The 18,210-nt window shown below is 44.0% G+C and overlaps 1 protein-coding gene across 1 annotated transcript in view; it reads right to left on the bottom strand.

Annotated features, from left to right (window-relative positions):
* Positions 1-13,564: 13,564 nt before the first annotated feature.
* GPM6A (glycoprotein M6A) overlaps positions 13,565-18,210 on the bottom strand; it is a 292,094-nt gene continuing 287,448 nt past the window's right edge. Inside the window, exon 7 of the mRNA XM_054989939.1 lies at positions 13,565-14,483. Coding sequence (XP_054845914.1) covers positions 14,331-14,483 — 153 coding nt within the window. The 3' untranslated portion in view covers positions 13,565-14,330. The remainder of the gene's footprint in view (positions 14,484-18,210) is intronic.

Genomic DNA, 18,210 nt, shown 5'->3' on the forward strand with positions numbered 1-18,210 from the left:
GATGTGTGGAGAACGCAGAATCCCACAAGCAGACAGTATACCTTTTTTTCTGCAAGACATTCTACCTTATCGCGTATTGATATGATCTGGGCCTCAAAGGACTTAGTACTTTGGACTAAGGAAGTAGAAATAATGCCTATGGTAGGCTCAGATCATAACCCAATTATGTGGAAATTTGGAAAAAGAACTAAGAGAAAAGGATGGAGAATAAATGAGGATTTGTTGCAAGAGGGAGAAAATATGGAAATGTTGAGAAGGGAGACTAAATTCTTCATACAGTACAACATGAATCAAGAACTACCAACCAACAAGGTATGGGACACGTACAAAGCAGTAATCAGAGGTGTATTAATGGACTTAAATGGAAGACTTCGAAGGAAAAAAGAGGAGAAGAGACAGGAGATTATGGAAAAAATAAAAGCCAAAGAAATCCAGTTGAAGAAAAGACCAGGGAAAAAGAAAATATATCAGGATATTAAAATCCTTCAGGAGCAGTTGACGGCCATGAATAATAAAGAACTGGAATGGAATCTTAAAAGACTGAATCAAAAGTCGTTTGAAGGGGCGAACAAACCTGGGAAATTTTTGGCATGGCAATTGAAGAAAAGAAAGGAGAAAAAGATAATAAATAAAATATGTGATGACAATAAAGTACACCTGGAACAGGTCGCTATTAGCAGAGCCTTTTATAAATTTTACGCTAAATTGTATGATAAGAAAGAAGTGAATAAAGATGCGATAGCCGCATATCTGGAGAAAATGAAGCTGCCAGTAATGTCCGAGGAGTGGAGAGTTAAACTAAACAGTGAAGTAACAGAAGAAGAGATAAGGAAGGCAATACAGTCAACAAACTTGGGAAAAGCGCCAGGGCCTGATGGACTCACAGCTAAGTTTTACAAGGCAATGGCCAATGAACTGGTACCGTTTTTAAAAGAGGTGATCAATGGTGTTATGAGGGACCAAAGGATCCCAGATACCTGGAGTGAAGCAAATATATCATTGATCCCGAAAGAAGGACAGGACTTGACCAATGTTAAAAACTACAGACCTATCTCTTTACTTAATAATGACTACAAGATTTTTGCAAAGATCTTGGCGGAGAGAATAAAGGGGTGGCTAGCCGAAGTTATTGGAGAAGAACAAGCAGGCTTTTTACCAAATAGACAAATTAGAGACAACCTAAGGACAGTCATAAACGCTATAGAATACTATGACAGGCGATGTGATAAGGAGGTTGGTTTCTTCTTTGTAGACGCTGAAAAAGCATTTGACAATTTGAACTGGGACTTTATGTTTGCCACCATGGAACAGCTACAAATGGGGGAAAGGTTCATAAGAGCAGTGAGAGAAATTTATAGAGACCAGAGTGCAGCAATTGTGGTGAATGACGAGCTGACTAAAAATCTGATTATTGGAAAGGGTACAAGACAAGGTTGCCCGCTATCCCCATTGTTGTTTATTTTGGTTCTTGAAATTTTGATGATGCAGATTAGAGAAGATAATGCAATCCGTGGTATAAAGATAAAAGACTTTTCCTATAAGGTCAGAGCGTTTGCAGATGATATAATGTTAATTGTGGAAGATCCAATTGAAAACATGCCTAAGGTAATAGAAAAAATAAAAGAGTTTGGAGACTTGGCAGGTTTCTATGTAAACAAAAAGAAATCAAAGATTTTATGTAAGAATATGATTAAACAAAAACAACAGTTATTAACGGAAATAACAGACTGTGAGGTAACAAGTAAGGTGAAGTACTTGGGAATTGAATTGACTGCAAAAAATATAGATCTATTTAAGAATAACTATGAGAAATTATGGACTCAAATAGAGCATGATTTGATCAAATGGAATAGGCTGAACTTGTCATGGTTGGGAAGAATTGCAGTAATCAAGATGAACGTGTTACCAAGAGTTATGTTTCTGTTACAGACGATACCAATCATTAGGGACTCCAAGCAATTTGATAAATGGCAGAGGAAAATATCAGAGTTTGTGTGGGCAGGCAGGAAGCCTCGAGTGAAAATGAAAGTGTTACAGGATGCAAAAGAAAGAGGGGGAATGCAACTGCCCAACTCGAGACTTTATTATGATGCAATCTGTCTGGTATGGTTGAAGGATTGGATCATGTTGAAAAATCGCAAACTGCTGGCCTTAGAGGGATACAAAAAATTATTTGGATGGCATGCATACCTATGGTATGATAAAGTAAAAGCAGATTCTATGTTTCTGCATCACTATATTCGGAGAGGCCTCTTCACAATTTGGAAGAAGTACAAAGAATACCTACAAGAAGGAATTCCCTCCTGGGTGGTTCCATATGAAGTAATAGATCCAAGAACGGTCGATAATGAACAACAGTGTTTAACGTATAAGGAGATAACTCAAATAGAATCCTCTAAAATAAGAATAAGAACGCAACAAGAGATGTCTCCAAACTACGACTGGTTTCAATATAGACAAGTTAGAGATCTTTATTACTCAGACTGTGCGAAGGGAGGGATAAGGATGGAAGACTCAGAATTAGAGAAAGTAATTTTACAAGAAGACCAAAAGGAAATTTCTAAGGTTTACAAAGTGTTGTTAAAATGGTATACTGAAGATGAGACAGTCAAAGTGCAAATGGTGAAGTGGGCTATAAACTTTAACAAAGAAATAACAATGGAGGCGTGGGAATACTTGTGGAAACATACATTGAAAATCACGACATGTACCAATATTAAAGAGAATATTTACAAAATGATTTACCGTTGGTATCTGACGCCAAAGAAGATTGCGCTAGGGAACTCGAATATGTCTAATAAATGCTGGAAATGTAAAAAACATGAGGGATCAATGTATCACATGTGGTGGACTTGCGAGGTAGCTAGGCAGTACTGGGGGGAAATAATAAGAGTAATGAGTGAGATTTTACAATTTCAAGTTAATAAGAACCCAGAACTCCTGCTACTGAACTTGGGAATGGAAGACATCCCAGCACAACATAGGACATTGATATTCTATATGACGGCAGCAGCCAGACTTTTGTATGCGCAGAAGTGGAAAGTACAAGAAGTGCCAACTACTGACGACTGGATTTACAAATTGCTGTACATGGCGGAGATGGACAAAATGACAAGAAAACCGAGAGACCTTGATCCATGGCAGTTTAACACGGACTGGGGAAAGCTGAAACAATATCTGGTGAAAAAATGGGAGGTGGGAGGAGAACTGTGGCAGTTTGAAAATTATTGAGGTACACAGGAGGAGAGAAGTGACTATACCGAGGGGGTGGAGAGTTAATGGAAAAATTCTAAGCAACTTTATATGATTTTTAAGTATTATATTAAGTAGCAATAGCGTTGATACTATGAGAATTATTGGGATAGAAATTAACTAATCTATATTTTTTGGAAAGATAACCGTATAACATAGAGTGAATATATACATACATACGTAAATTCAAAGACAGGTCTAATTGTTAGACTTATGGTATATGTATAGATAAAGAACAACATATAGAACAGAAGCCTAAGTAAATGACAATAAGTGTGTATAATAAGTATGTGTATAGAAGTATTGGAATTGATGTATAAAGGGGGGCAAATTGTTTGTCCCATATTGAAGAGAATAGAAGGAGTAAGATAAAACACAGGTTATCAAAATGAATATTATTAGTAGTTTTAATGAAGAAGATAGATTAAGAGGACTTTATTTATATGACAATTTATATGACAATTTATATGTGAAAGGAAGTGGAAATAGTGCTTAGAAGAATCTGAAAGTATATTATAATAAACAAATAAAATAAATATGAAGGAGCAGAGGGAAAGTGGATAGGGGGTTGGAAAACTGTTGGAAGTCAATAAAAAGGGGGGGAAGGGAGGGGGTTAGAATTAGAAAAAATTAAAGAATGTGATTATAATTGTTATTATATGTTTCTAATCCAATAAAAATTCTTTTTTAAAAAAAAATCTTTGATTAACATTAAGTGCATTCATATTATATCAATTTTTCAAAGCATATGAAAGTAACAAGCAAAAAACTTATAATAGAAAAAACTTGTTCTGAGTGTGCATCTTGCACATGTATGTGTGACCTAAAATCAGGACAAATGCAGATCAGAAAGTAGCTTTCACAGCAGATTTCAGTGTTTGACCAGTCATTTCTAGATCTTCCTAATGAGACACTCTGCCCAGGATGTATCTAGGACTCTATTATTTCTGGTCATTCTGCATCAGATGATTGCATAAAAAGGGTACTGGATTTGCTATGATAGCTCCAAAATAGTTATAACAGGATGATATTTTTAGTATTTTCTTAGTAGTATTTCCTTATAGTATTTTACTTCTCCTATAAATGGATTTTTTCTATAGATGGGATTTTGTTGAGAATTGAATTGTAACATGTCAGTTGTAGAATGACAGTTTTCAGAGGCCATCATACAAACCTGACAACTAGAGGTCCATGGAAATAAAAAAACCCTTCCCCTCCAATGGTGAGCAATGTATTCTTGTTTATATTAGTGAAGGGTATGGGTTCAAGAGTCACTTGTTCTCCTAAGAGATGACCATTGACAAAGCTAGTGCTTTGAGGAAATCAGACCTAGAACATGGTAAAGGACAGAAACCAGTGTGCCTTAAGAAGCCTGAATGCAAGATGGCCCAAACAGATTAAGAGGAATATTGACCCTGAACACAGAATGTACAAAAATAATGTGAATAGTCTATGAAATAACAATAGCAATTTCTTACTACTACTGAAAAATTGCAGTCCTTGTAACATTATAATTACTTTTCAACTTCACCGCCCTATGTAGAAATTCAACAAATTGTACAGACGTTGGCAAAACCCGAGGCTCTGAAACAGTTCTATACTCAAATACTTGTTCAATGAAGCAAGTAAGTGCAACTCTGAAAAATGTTTATGTATGGAACTAATAATTGGAAAATCAATTATTGGTAGTGAAGTTACTTCAAACTAAGATCTGTCTTCATATTGTTCAGTTTCTGACACAGAAAATAACTTTCAGAGGATCCATGACTGAAACATAAAACATTAAAAACTGGATACTGTACAGCCTTATCTACTATTTCCTTCGAAAGAAATAAAAAATAAAATGAATTCTACTGTTAAAAAAACATTAAAAATGAGTTCAGAGGCCAGATTTTTTTTAAAAAAAGTTTTCCACTATTCAACTTCTGCACCGAAAACAATTACCCAATTATTGAGCAATGACATGATATAACACGCTGTAAGTATATACTATATGTGAAGCATGAGTTACTTTCACATTTACTTCTGTCTGCTATATCATTTCTATACTGAGCGCATCTGTGTTTCAGCCACTGTCAATATATAGTACTAAAATTATTAGTGGAGTGCCACTGTCATTATTATTGAGTTTTCAAATGAAGCTGTATCCTCTGTAAATGTGCAGAAAAATAAATCCACAGAATACCGGAGAAATAACTGCCAAAGCTCTGTTTCCAGTTTATTGAAATAAGTATGTTTGAATTCTGAGCATGTCCTGTTGAAGCACACCAAAAAAGTTTCAAAGTAAAGGAAGCCTAGAATCTGAGCTGACAGCTGGGGTGTCAGTTAAATGAGATAGCACTGCGAATATGGAAGCTGGACCCTAGCTAGGTCTCAGAAAGAAGGAAATAAAGCAAGGGAAGACTCCTTCGGGAGGGATAAAGTACACAGACTTACTGTCAGCCGCCTCTCTGACCACCCTACTGGGCTGCCCCTTCGCCGTCCTGCTGGGTGCTCAGGGAGACTCACCCTAGGCTTCAGAATTGGGGAGGGGGTTGCTCCACCTGGTTCCCCCTCATACCTGCTGAGCAGTGACACACCTCCTGTCAGGTCATGCCAGCTACTTTCGTCCCGCCCTCACTGGGAGATTCCCCTTTTAAAGCACCTTGTTCCTTCCCCCTCACAGGGGGCACCCAATCCTCCGTGGCATTTAGCCTGCCCCTGTCCAGCTTCCTGGTGGATGGGGGAAGCGACAGGTTGGAATCCTCTTCCTCGAGCCTTGCTGGCCCCTCCTGCCAATCCAGCAACCACTGGGGCTTTATTGGGAGGTCCATCCTCCCTCCACTCCCAGAGGACTGCTCTGCAGCCCCGGCACACTCAGCCCAGATGCAATAGGCGTGGTTGTGTCTCAGCCACTGTACTGCTGGCAGAACACTAGAGGGACCTCCCCCAGTCATTGGGTGAGTTCTCAAGCTGCCACCTCCCCCGGTTCATCCTTGTGGGGCAGATGCTCTGGCTTTGGCCACTGCAGCACTGTCCTGCTCCTGGCACTGGGCATTGCCTCTCCGTCCAGGCCTGCAACAGATCCTCCGATGCTGCGGAAAACTGTGGCTCATGTCTGGCCTCTCCCTCCAGCCACTGCCCACAACTTTGCCTAGCTGCCACTCGGGACATCTCTGGGCTTGGTGGGGCCAAGGCTTCTCCGGGCTCATCAGGGACCCCAGGGCAGGGATGGGTGGCTGCTGGCTCTCCTTAGGCCGGGAGGGTAGAAACCACCCCAAGTTTTGGGGCTGGTGGACAGCACCCCTCCCCCAGGGTCTGGCATCTTGATAGGTGGTGGGTCCTCATAGAATCATGACATGTAATTTGCGTTCACATGGCACTGTCCTGGGAGCTGCTCGAGGGTGAAGCTGAAAGAATGAAGAGAGAGATACCAGCATAAGATGAGTGGGTTGTGCTCCTTCATCCTGGTCATGCACAGGAGCAGGACATGATCTGTAACTAGGGTAATGTGGTTGTGGGACAGATAGAACTTTATGGCCAGAGTTTCTTTCTCCATTGTGACATATTTGGTTTCAGCCGGTTGTAACTTCCTACTTATAAACAGTATTGGGTGTTCTTGTCCTTCTATGATCTGGGACAGGATGATTCCTAGTCCTGCAGAAGAGGTGTCTGTGTGGATCAGGAAGGATTTCCTGAAATCCAGATTATGTAACTTTAGTGAATGAGATAACATTATTCAGAGGACCTCAAAGTTCCATTGATGGTCGGGGGTCCACTATATGTCAGTGGGCTTGTCCTTTTTTAGGCCATCTGAGAGAGAGCTGGCCTGGCTGGAGAAGTGTAGGATGAATTTGTTGTAGTAGCCGATCAAACCCAAGAAGCGCCACATATGCCTTTTGGTTCACGGCAAGGGGCTCTGTTCCAAACATTGTCACTTTCTCAAGTGAATACCCCACCGATAAGTTAGGCTAAGCACATTAGTTCTTGGAAGCCTACCTGGCTCTTCTGGAGGTTGAATCACAATCTGGCAGCCTTCAGGGCCTGGAGTACCATTGTCAGATGTTGGAGGTGGGATGTCCTGTCCAGACTGAATATAATTACATCATCTGTGTAGGCCCATAAGAAGCCCTGACAGTGTGCTAGCACATGGTTGACCAGGCACTAGAAGTTGGCCATGGTCCCATGCAGGCCAAACAGCATTACCTTGAACTGAAAGAGACCTTGCGGGGGTGAAAAATGCCATTTTCTCCTTGTCGGCTGGAACCACAGGTACCCGCCAGCACCCCTTTCTGAGGTCCAGGGCTGATAGGTACTGCGTGGTGCCCAGGTAGTCTATGAGGATGTCTGCCCTAGGCATGGGGTAGACGTCAAACTGCTATCCTGTTGACCTGGCAATAGTCAACAAAGAACCCATCCAGCTTCAGCACCAATATGATGGCGCTCTGCCAAGCGCTGTGGGAGAGTGTGATTATGTCAAGTTGGAGCATGTCATCAATTTCTTTGGCCACTGCCTCCCACTGTCACTGTGTTAGGAGCTGCCAGAGGGTTTGTACCACTTGCCCTGGGGGCATGTTGATGGTGTGAGCTGTAACAGAAATATGGCCAGGTTTCCGGGAGAAAACTCCCGGGACTTGCTGCAGTACTCCCTGGAACTGGGCCCACTGGTCAGCTGTTAGCTCTTCATTTATCAACAACAGGTCCTCAGGTGCTTCCGGATTGGGATCCGGGGGCAATTCTTCTGCCGGGAGGTCCAATAGGTCTTCAGCCAGCTGGCAGGAGAGGGCCTCCCACTCCAGCCAGGTCTTGAAGTCATTAACGTGTAACCTCTTCCAGTGTTGCTTTTGTGGCCTACATTGCACCTCATATGAAAGAGGCCTGAGGAGTCTCGTGATGGTATAGGGGCCCTGCTAGGGGTCTCCGTAGCTTGTGACCATTACCTGCTGGTTTACCAGGACCTGGTCACTAACCCTCAGGATGTGGGCCCGTGTTCCCCTATCATAGTATGACTTTTAGGCTCTCTGCAAAGCCTCCAGGTACTGCCAGGCTTCCTCTCATGCTGCTTCTAGCCTCTCCTGCAAGTAACAGACAAAGTCAGATACTGGCTGGGGCTCTCCCTCCTCCCTGGGGTTCCACTATTCCTCCATCAGGTCCAGTAACCTGCAGGATTTGCACCCATCCAGCAGTTCAAACATGGTGAAACCTGTAGAGGCTTGGGACATCTCCCAGATTGTGAGCAGGAGGGGGTCTATGAAGAGGTGCCATTGGCTGGGCTTATTGTGGGCCAATTCATGCAGCATAGCCTTCAAGGTTTGATTAAAATGTTCCACAAGCCTGTCAGTCTGCAGGTGATAGATGCTCATGAAAATCTGGTGCACTGTGATTATCTAACCCAATTGCTTTTTCAGGATGTCTGTGAATGGCTTGCCACAATCTGTTAAAATTTCTCTCAAGGTGCCCACTTGTGAAAAGAAATGGAGCAGAGTGCAAGCCGCCCCTGTGGTCCTCATATTGCAGAACAGTGCTGCCTCTTGGTAACAAGGTAAAGGACCGAGTCATGAGCGACCCACTGGGGGACATTGCATAAAGACGTTTTCTTGGCAGACTTTTTGTTACAGGTTGGTATCAGGTGGTATAGTTCATCAGGATCAGGAAGTACCGGAACTCCCCATGGGGTTCCCCCTCATGGGGTTCACGGTAGAGGACCTATAAAGTTCATTGTGAACCGATCAAAGGGATCTTGCATTGCTGGGAGGGGGACCAAGGGGGCCCATAAGGGTGGCTGGAATGAGGCCAGCTAGCAAATGGGGTATGCCTGGCAGAACCGTCGGGTGTCCCACACTATGGTGGGCCACAAGAAGTGAATTCTTGGCCTCCTGATTTCTCACCCAAGCATGGTCATGGGATGAGGCTAGGACCTCCGCCCGATAGACCAAGGGCACCAATAGCTGCATAACACACACACACCCTGCTCCCTGGTTCCAAGCAATACCATACACCTCCTCTTGGAGCACCTGTAGAAAATGTTGGGCACGCAGGGCACCCAGGATTACTTCCACACCCACTGTCACAGTGTTGCATAGGAACTCCAAGGTTGCATCACGTGCTTGCTCCTCCACAAAGTGAGGGTCCACCTTCGACCTCATTTGATGGTTCCAGTTGCCCTAGCTGGCCTTCAGTCTCTCTGTTGCTTTCTCAGCCTCTGCCAGGGCCACCTCCAGCAGCTACCCTGGTACTGTTATCAGCTCCTGGATGATGGGCTGGAAATGTGGGGTATCCCACCACAGGAGAATTGGGTAGGGCACTACCTGGACTCAGACCAATTCTACCTTCTGGGTGTGACCACGGTAGGTCATCAGGGCCTGTACCACTGGGCACTCCTATGCATGCTGGAAACTCCACTATGCCTGGTGGAAACAGGCAATAGTGGCTTTCTGTACAACTGGAAGGGAAGGGGGCAACAAACAAGTCCAGATCACAAACACAGAGCTGCCACCATTCAGCAAGGCCATAAGGCAGCAGCCAGTCACACTCACCAATACCAGTAGTGGGGGGAAGTGCAGCTGTCTGGTTGTCACTTGCATGGCTGTGTCCCACCCTAGGTCATATTCCATCAAGGGGTACTCCTTCTTCCAATGGCCCCACTTCCCACAGGTGAAGCACAGGGCACTCTCTCCTGCTTCCCTGCCAAACCCCAGGTCCCTCCTGCCTGCCCTGGGGGGCCAGGGGCCAATGGCTGGGCTCCCCTGAGGGGGCTTCTGGGCTTACTCCATGGAATGTGGCAGAGTAGTGGTGGTTAGAATCCCTTCTGAGTGCATCCTCCTTGAAATCTGGCAGCAGCAGGGGCTACCCACATACACACACACACCAGGCAGTTGTTCCTGCAGCCAAGCTCCTTGATGGACTCCTTGGGCTCTGTAGCCAGAAAATTCTCACAGACGATGGTGGCATCCTGCAGGTTGGCAGGTGTGCTACAGGCTACCCAACTTTGTGCTTGAGCTGGTATCACCTGCAGAAGCTGCTCTAGCACCAGCTGGTCAACTATTTGTTGTCCTTCCTCAGTTCTGGGTTTCAACTACCGGTAGCCAGCATCACAGCATATGGTTACAAGGGCTCGCCGGTGATCAGATCTCCAGTATACTAGTGCCTGGAACTTCTGCCTGTATGTCTCAACCATTATTTCATATCAATCCAACATAGCCTCCATAGTTTGTCATAATCTGCCCTCTCCTCCTTCATAAGGGCTTTCAAGGCCATTTAAGCCTCTCCCATCAGTTAGGACCCCAGTATGAAGTCTTAATGCTCCTTCTGCCATTGTATGGTCTCCATGGTTCACTCAAAGGCTTCTAAGTACGTGTCCATGTCATCCTCCAATCCCAATTTGGTGAGATGAAAGGGAGGAATATGGCTGGATCCTGGAGGACCTCCACTGAGTCCCAGGCCTCTGGCCTCTACATTCAGGTCCACTCAGCTTGTTCCAGTACTTGGCATAGGTCCAAAAACAAGGCATCGTGCTGCCAGGGCATTGCGCTGCTGCTTGGCCACCTCATGGAGCAGCTGCCCCTCATGTTTTGCCAATCATTTCCCAAACTGAGTGAAGTCCATTTCAGGCATAAACTCAGTTGAGGCCTCCTCAATGGGTGGTTTGGTTGCCTGGACACCAGGGGCCTGTAGTGCCAGGGGACATAGTAGGGCCTGGCTGCTGGTCCACCCCGGTGATGGGGGAAGGTGTGGTAGATGGTGCTTCATAACAGTGCAATTGCTCACATTCTCCACTGCTTTGTGAGCCACCACTCTGACCGCCTTGCTGGGCTGTCCCTCTGCCGTCCTGCTGGGTGCTCAAGGAGAACTTCTCTAGGCCTCAGAATTGGGGAGGGGAGGCATTTGCTCCACCTGGTTCCTCCTCCTACCTCTTGAACAGCAAAAAATCTCCCACCAGGTCACACCAGTGACCTCCCCCAACTTCACTGGTAAGTTCCCCTTTTAAGCACCCTGTTCTCTCCCTTCCCAGTGGGCATCCAATCCCCCATGGCACCTAGCCCATCTCTGTCAAGGCACCCGGGGGGTGGAGGAAGCTGGAAGCCCATTGCTCAAGCCTCCTCCCCATCCAATGCCCACTGGTGCCCTGTTTGGAGGTGTTGGGCCCACCCACTCTCTAAAACCAGGGGACGGCCCTCTGGCCCGGAGCGGGTTCAGCCTGGCTGTGATGGGCATGGCTGCATCCTGGCCATTGCACTACTGGCAGAGGGCTGGGGCAGCCTCTCCTGGTTGTTGGACGAGAACCCAAGCACCCAGGATGGTGTTCCATTGGCTGCATGGCCCCGCCTCCCCATGCGGGGTAGGTGCTCCAGCCTTGGCCATGGCGGCGTTGTCCCACTCCTGGTGTTGGGCATTGCCTTTCCAGTCCAGACTTAGACCTACAGCCGGTCCTCTGGCACTGTGGGAAGCCGCAGCTCATATCTGACCTCTCCCTCCTGCAGCTGCCCACCCCTCTGCCTTGCTGCCACTTGGGGTATCTCCTGGTTGGGTAAGTGGACTTGGTGGAGCTGGGGATTTTCCAGGATCGTTGTGCCCCCTGAGGTGCGGATGGGTGGCTGCCAGCTCTCCTTGGGCCAGGAGGGTGGCAACCACTCCAAGTCCAGGGCGGGCAGCAGTCGCTCAGGACACCTACAATAAAAACAGCCCAAAAAAGCATGGTGGTGGAAATGCAGACAAAACACAATTCCGTAGCAGTTCCTGTGCCTCTGAAGTTGCTGCGTCCGCTCCAGAGTTCTGTCAGCACATTCCTGGAGGAGTGCATAAAGTGGTATTTTTCTAGATACTAAAACAAATGGCAAAACTTTTGCTTGCTCAAGATACCTATGTGAATAGGGAAACATATCTTTAAAATACAGCTGAAAAGGGTTATAACAGATTATTGGGTGAACAATTTCTCAAAAATGCCAGTTCAGAAAATACAAAAATAACAACTTAGAGTGTTGTTATTTCAAGAATAGAACAAATTTGCTCACTGGTTGTTTTTTTTTCAACAATAAGACATCCTTCTATGAGGGAAAAATGATGCAAGGACAACTAGTAAGTACACAAAGTACACAAGTGTATTTATTACATTTTTGCAAGCACTTGGGTCTACATTTCAAAAACGCCACCATCAAGCTGTTGGCACATTTATGTACAAAACAGATTAATTGTAATGCCTGCTACAAAGCATTCTTTGTGAAAATACAAACTCTAATATCAGAGAGAAGCCAAAAGCATCAACATCATTACATGAGTTTAAAAGACGTTGTTTTAAAAATCATCACAAACTGTTGTAAGACACATAACTGAAACACTACAATAGAGAATCAAAAGAGGTTCATAATACTTTCTGCAGAATTGTAAATACCGGTACTGCACATATCAGAATTTGTGATCCCTGTAAGACAGTAAAGTGTAAAAAATAAAAATAATAAAAAGAAAAGAAAAAGTCCAAATCAACTAATACTACTTGATGCATAAACATGCCACAAGTAACTATAGTATTACCCTCTACTTACTACAAGAATTGTTAAAAATTACCAATGATGCATGACTAGTAATAGTACAAAGAAGAGTTTTACTCAAGAACTTTTATTAGAAATGCACTTACACTGAAAGAGAATTCACAATGGTCCAATAAGTGCACAAAACTAGCTAGAATTTTTTTTAACACTGACAAAAATGTCTTGTCAGGATACATCACTTAAAAGACACTTTACAGCATTCTTGTAGCATTAGAAAGAGGCAAAAAAATTAAAAAAACACCAATTTTGGTCCAATAATACTGATTTTTTTCCTTTTTTGTCATTTTTTTTGTTTTATTTGATACAGGTACTTCCTTCAGATTAACATGTCTGACTTTTAATATTTTCTTACTCAAAATAAAAGTTCAAATATATTACTAACACTTCCAAACAATAGCTCCAGTAGCAGCCATTAACCTCACTTTAACATAATACAGGTAAACCAGATTGTGTGTAGGAAAGCTAAGAAGCCAAGCTATTACATTTATGGAAGCCTCTTTAAATATATCACGTACAGTTAATGTATAGTTCATACAGGTGCAATCCACTTAAATTTTTTAAAGCAGGTAAAAATACTTCTGACTCTTAAAGATTGCTGTGTTATAGATATATCACTTTCATAAATGTAGCTTAAGCAGCAATTGGTCACATCAGCACAGGAAAAGCTCCAATTCAGCATAACCATTGTGGAATTACAAGGAAATCATTCTGCAGAAACCTACGCATAGCTCTATGGAACATTTGTCTATACACTGTAAGTCTTGAAAGATCACTCTTGAAAGATCATATGTTTTGAAAAAGACAAATGGCCATGCATTACAAGCACCACTATCTGCATGCTCACAAGAGAAAATAGGAATAGCCACCAATGAAATTTTAAAAGAGAGAATACTCCGATAAGTACATCAAGAATCATACAATGTTAACAAAGATAAGAAGCACTTCTTTTTGTGTTTTTACCTACTCTTACAAATTTAGAAATTGCACCTTTGATTGTTTAAAATGTTCTCAGGACCCTTGGTCAAGATGCTCGCTGGTCCACCTGGCAAGATTTCCAAATCTGAAGGAATGTCAGCAGTGTGCCTCCTCGAGAAATTGTACATGGTGTATAGTGGTCCCTTTGAAGTATACCTGTAGTTAAAGTACTTACCGAAACTGAAACTAAAAAGTATAAAAAGCTATTTTCGTTTCAAAAACATATAAGAAACAATGCAAAAAGGTGTTATGCATAACACATACAAAGTGATTTTAAAAAATCAAACATATTTCCGTATTTGACAATAGTTAGTATTCTTGATTTAACAGAAAAGAATTGGTTTAGGATTCAGGAAAGGCTGTTTCAGGAGCTTTGTAGTAGAGACTGGTCACACAAGCTATTAACTAATTAGGAAACCAAGTGCTGGTCAACCAAGAATTGTACAGGGTGGTTTATGTGCCACCCAAACTACCTTTTGTGAGAAGCACTTTTCATTTTGTTTTAAAACTGAACAAATGGGGATGGCCTTTAGTTAAACAACAAAGCATTCAATGATAGAAAGGAAGAGAAGATTTTTCTTATGTGTATGCATTGAGTCGCTCTTTAGAACGGGTAGAATGGATATCGTGAAGCTCTTGTTCTTCCTTTGACTTAATATCCTCATACTTCTGCATTCTGCAAGCATCTTTCACATAGGCCCAGTTGGCAGACAGAACCATAAGGTAGTGAACCTGCAAAAGGGAGAGATACAAGAGATGTTACAGAGTGCCTATTTATGTCATATCCAGGGCTTTTTTTCTGGGAAAAGAGGTGGTGGAACTCAAGACCGCACAATGACATCACTTTGGTTCATCTGGAACAAGGGGGGAGTTTTTTAAAGTTTAAATCGCCCTTGGCGAAAATGGTCACATGGCTGGTGGCCCCGCCCCCTGACCTCCATACGCTGCTGCGCAGAAGACAATCTAAACTCCCCTCTGTCAGGAGGTCAGGGGGTGAGGCCACCTGCCATGGGACCATTTTCAAGAGGTGCCAGAACTCCGTTCCACCGCGTTCCTGCTGAAAAAAAGCCCTGGTCATATCATACCAAAAGTTATTCACAGTGTTTTTGATGCTATTAGTCTCTGCAGCTGGGGCTTCCCTTGCCTTCTTTGGTCTTTGCTTTGTTTTCAAATACTGATATTAAATACTATCGCCTGTGGTAACCCCTACTATTTTGTCATTAATAAAGTCAGTGTGCTGACATCACAGATACTCTTAAACCCAGGGCCGGTGCCAGAGGTTCTGGCGCCCGAGGCAGTTCACGCGCGAGCGCAGATGACATCATCACAGATGTCATCACTCACCGCAGGGGGGCTGGGCAGTTCGCGTAGCCCCAAGCAGAGAAGCTTCAAGCTGGTGCTGGGGCAGTGCGCGGAGGCTGCTCTGTGCACCGCCTCAGCAACAGCTCACGGCTTCTGCGCCCGGCTGGGGCAGAGGAGCGTGCAGCGGAGCTGGCGTGGCTGCTGCAGCCAGCCAGCCAGCTCCGTGCTGCCGCCGCCACGCACCCCAGCTGGGCGCACAAGCCGTGAGCCACTGCTGGGGTGGCGCCCGGAGGCTGCGGCCAGCTGGGGTGTGTGGTGGCGGCGGCAGCAGCACGGAGCTGGCTGGCTGGCTGCAGCAGTAGCTGCATCCCAGTCATGCCAGCTTCGCTGCTCACGCCTCCGCCCCCGACACCCCCTCCGGCGCCCCTCCAAAGCCTGCGCACCCGAGGCCACCGCCTACCTGGCCTCCATGGGCGCGCCGGCCCTGCTTAAACCAAATCACATGGATCATTACAGCCAATCAGATTGAACAGCTTCATGGCCAAATAGCAGCATTATAAGGGCAGTGTGGTGTTTATGACAACTCCATTCTTGACGCAAGGCAGTATTTTAGACTGTCCCAAGATAACCACAGGCAAATCTATTCAAAAACTTACAGTGAATGACAGAAAAGAGGAAGATCTAGAAGGAACTTATATTGTGGATTACTCTAAGTGTGCAGAGAAGGAACTTCATTAAATTTTTGAGCTTTTAAAACCATGCTGCCTCCTGAATTTCAAGCCTCGTCTTATGGATTCAGCAGGCAGAGAACAAGGAAAAGAGTACCAAGCAGCAGCCAGAGGTTCAAACTGGTGCCAAACAGCAGCAAAACCACACGAATGTTCTGCAAAATGAGTACTTTAAAAAAATGCAAAATTAGATAATATTTGATGCAGTTCTAGTCTCTTGTCATTTCCTCAACAAAGTTAGCTCTCCCTTTCCTCTTGCTTTGTGTCAAGTAAAGTAGCAGTAAGAATTATATAATCTGAATTATATAATCTGGGGCACACCTTATTTCATGAAATGTGGAGGTACACCATGAGCCAAATTTATAGGAAAGTGCCTGTCCTACAAGGAATTGTCATTCTTACAGCCTTTCCCATAAAAGGCAGAAAAGTGCAAGATCATGGAGCCGACTGCAGAAGAATGATCGCTCCTTTGAAGTCAGTGGTTTGTGGTTTGCAGACTGTCTATTCCAGTCTAATTCATTGGACATCATCACTGAACGACTCCTATGTAATTGAATTTTACACTTTGGTGAGTAGCTTTGAGCATTATGCCAAGACTTGTTGGGCTTGAGGCGGGGAGGGAGCTCCCTTCAGGAAGGTCCTAAATATAGACATTCACAAAGTAGAACTTTTTTCTTATTTTCAGAAATTCCCAAAGTTTAAACATCTGAACTTTTTTTCATATAAGAAATCTGTCTTCCCAGCCAGTAGTGATAATAACAACATACTTTGTAAACCACTCTGAGTGGGCTTTAAGTTGTCCTGAAAGGCGGTATATAAATCAAATGTTGTTGTTGTTGTTGTTGTTGTTATCCTGGAGATCTTTCTTTCTCCGGAACTGAATGTATACTGGTTATGTGCACTATTATTGTTTGTTTTTACCCCAGAAGGATTGGGTACCTTCCTTTTGTTGTAGGATAATTGCATTGCCCCAGCACAAAAGAGACAAGGCTGCATTACTAGAAAAATGTGGTTCTCTCCCAGCCAAATTCTTCTCTTGAGTTCTGGATTCTGTGTGGACTGGTGATGTGGGTTCCACAGGGATCAACTGGACAATGCTTGTGGCAAGCAGTACATCTCCTCATTCCCATGTCTGTACATTTCATATTATTTAGAGCATTTTAAAATATTTTGAGGTTGAAAGCTCGTCCATTGTAGCACCAGGTAGTGAAGCTGTTAAAGGGAAGATTGCAACACTAGCACAGCTACTCATAGTCAGTCCGTAACAATGTACCATCTTTCCTTCATAATGTTTACCTTGCTTTTTCAGGCTGGGCATTTTTCATCTCCATTCCTGAACTTCTAACTGATACCAAAGTTCTACATGATAAATCCTTGTCTGTCTCTTGTTTTACTTGAAGGGAAGTTTTCCTCTCCTACACTCAAATTCACAAATCCTAGATTTCTTATGCAATTATTTATGCACCCTGATTCCCCAGGAGCATTGATCTCAGTGAGCTCAGTACATCATTGCATTACTTCAGATCTTTGCCTGGAGTCTCATTCCCTGTGATGGTTGCAAAATGGACAAAAGATAAACACTGGCCATTCTGCAGAAAGCAGAACCATCCTCATATGCTGACCAGTCTCTCAAACTACCACATATGCAGAAGATCTTGGGTGGGGGTGGAGTGGCAGCATGAGAATCTGCTCCCCCTGCTGCCTCTTGTCCCTCACTGGCCTTGCACTGCTTTCCTTCCGTGATGCGGAGCCTCCACTCTGTTCTGGGCCAAGCAGCCAGTCCCAATGTGGGCATCTCCACCACTCCTTGCAGTTGTTTCTGAAGTACCTTCACTGCTTTCCATCTCCTCCACGGCCAGTAGCCCAATCCAGATGCATTGGGGAGAGGCACTGACCCCACTCACCTACCGCTTCCTGTCTTCCATAGGCTTTACGTCACTTTCCTGCCACAGCACAGAGCTTGCCTGTGGCCAAATAATTCGGCTGTCAAAGAGAGACTTCCCGAATGCAATACGTGAACCAGCATAGCCGGATTAGACAAGTTTGGCATAAATCCAACGATTTAGCCTGTTCATTTATCCTGGATTGCATATTCTTATAAAAGGCAAATAATATGTATGTGAAGAAAGACCATAAATAAATTAATGTCATATGACATCCCTTGTTAGCATATTAATTGCAGTACAAATAGCCCTTAGCCACAGGTGCACCCACAGTTTGCCTGATTAGACCGAATTGGGCTTTCAGTTTTCCACAAAGCTTGTCTGATTTAGCCATAATCCTTTCTCAGAAAAACACACAGACACTCTCAGGAACACACAGTTCCATTGAATTTAGCAGAATAAATACTTTTTCACAGAAGCACACAGTTCAGGCTCCACACAGGTTGCCTGAATCAACTAGAATAACCTTTATCGAAGGTATACAAA

The sequence above is a fragment of the Eublepharis macularius genome, chromosome 10, assembly GCF_028583425.1.
Source record: "Eublepharis macularius isolate TG4126 chromosome 10, MPM_Emac_v1.0, whole genome shotgun sequence".
In the NCBI taxonomy this organism is placed as follows: domain Eukaryota; kingdom Metazoa; phylum Chordata; class Lepidosauria; order Squamata; family Eublepharidae; genus Eublepharis; species Eublepharis macularius.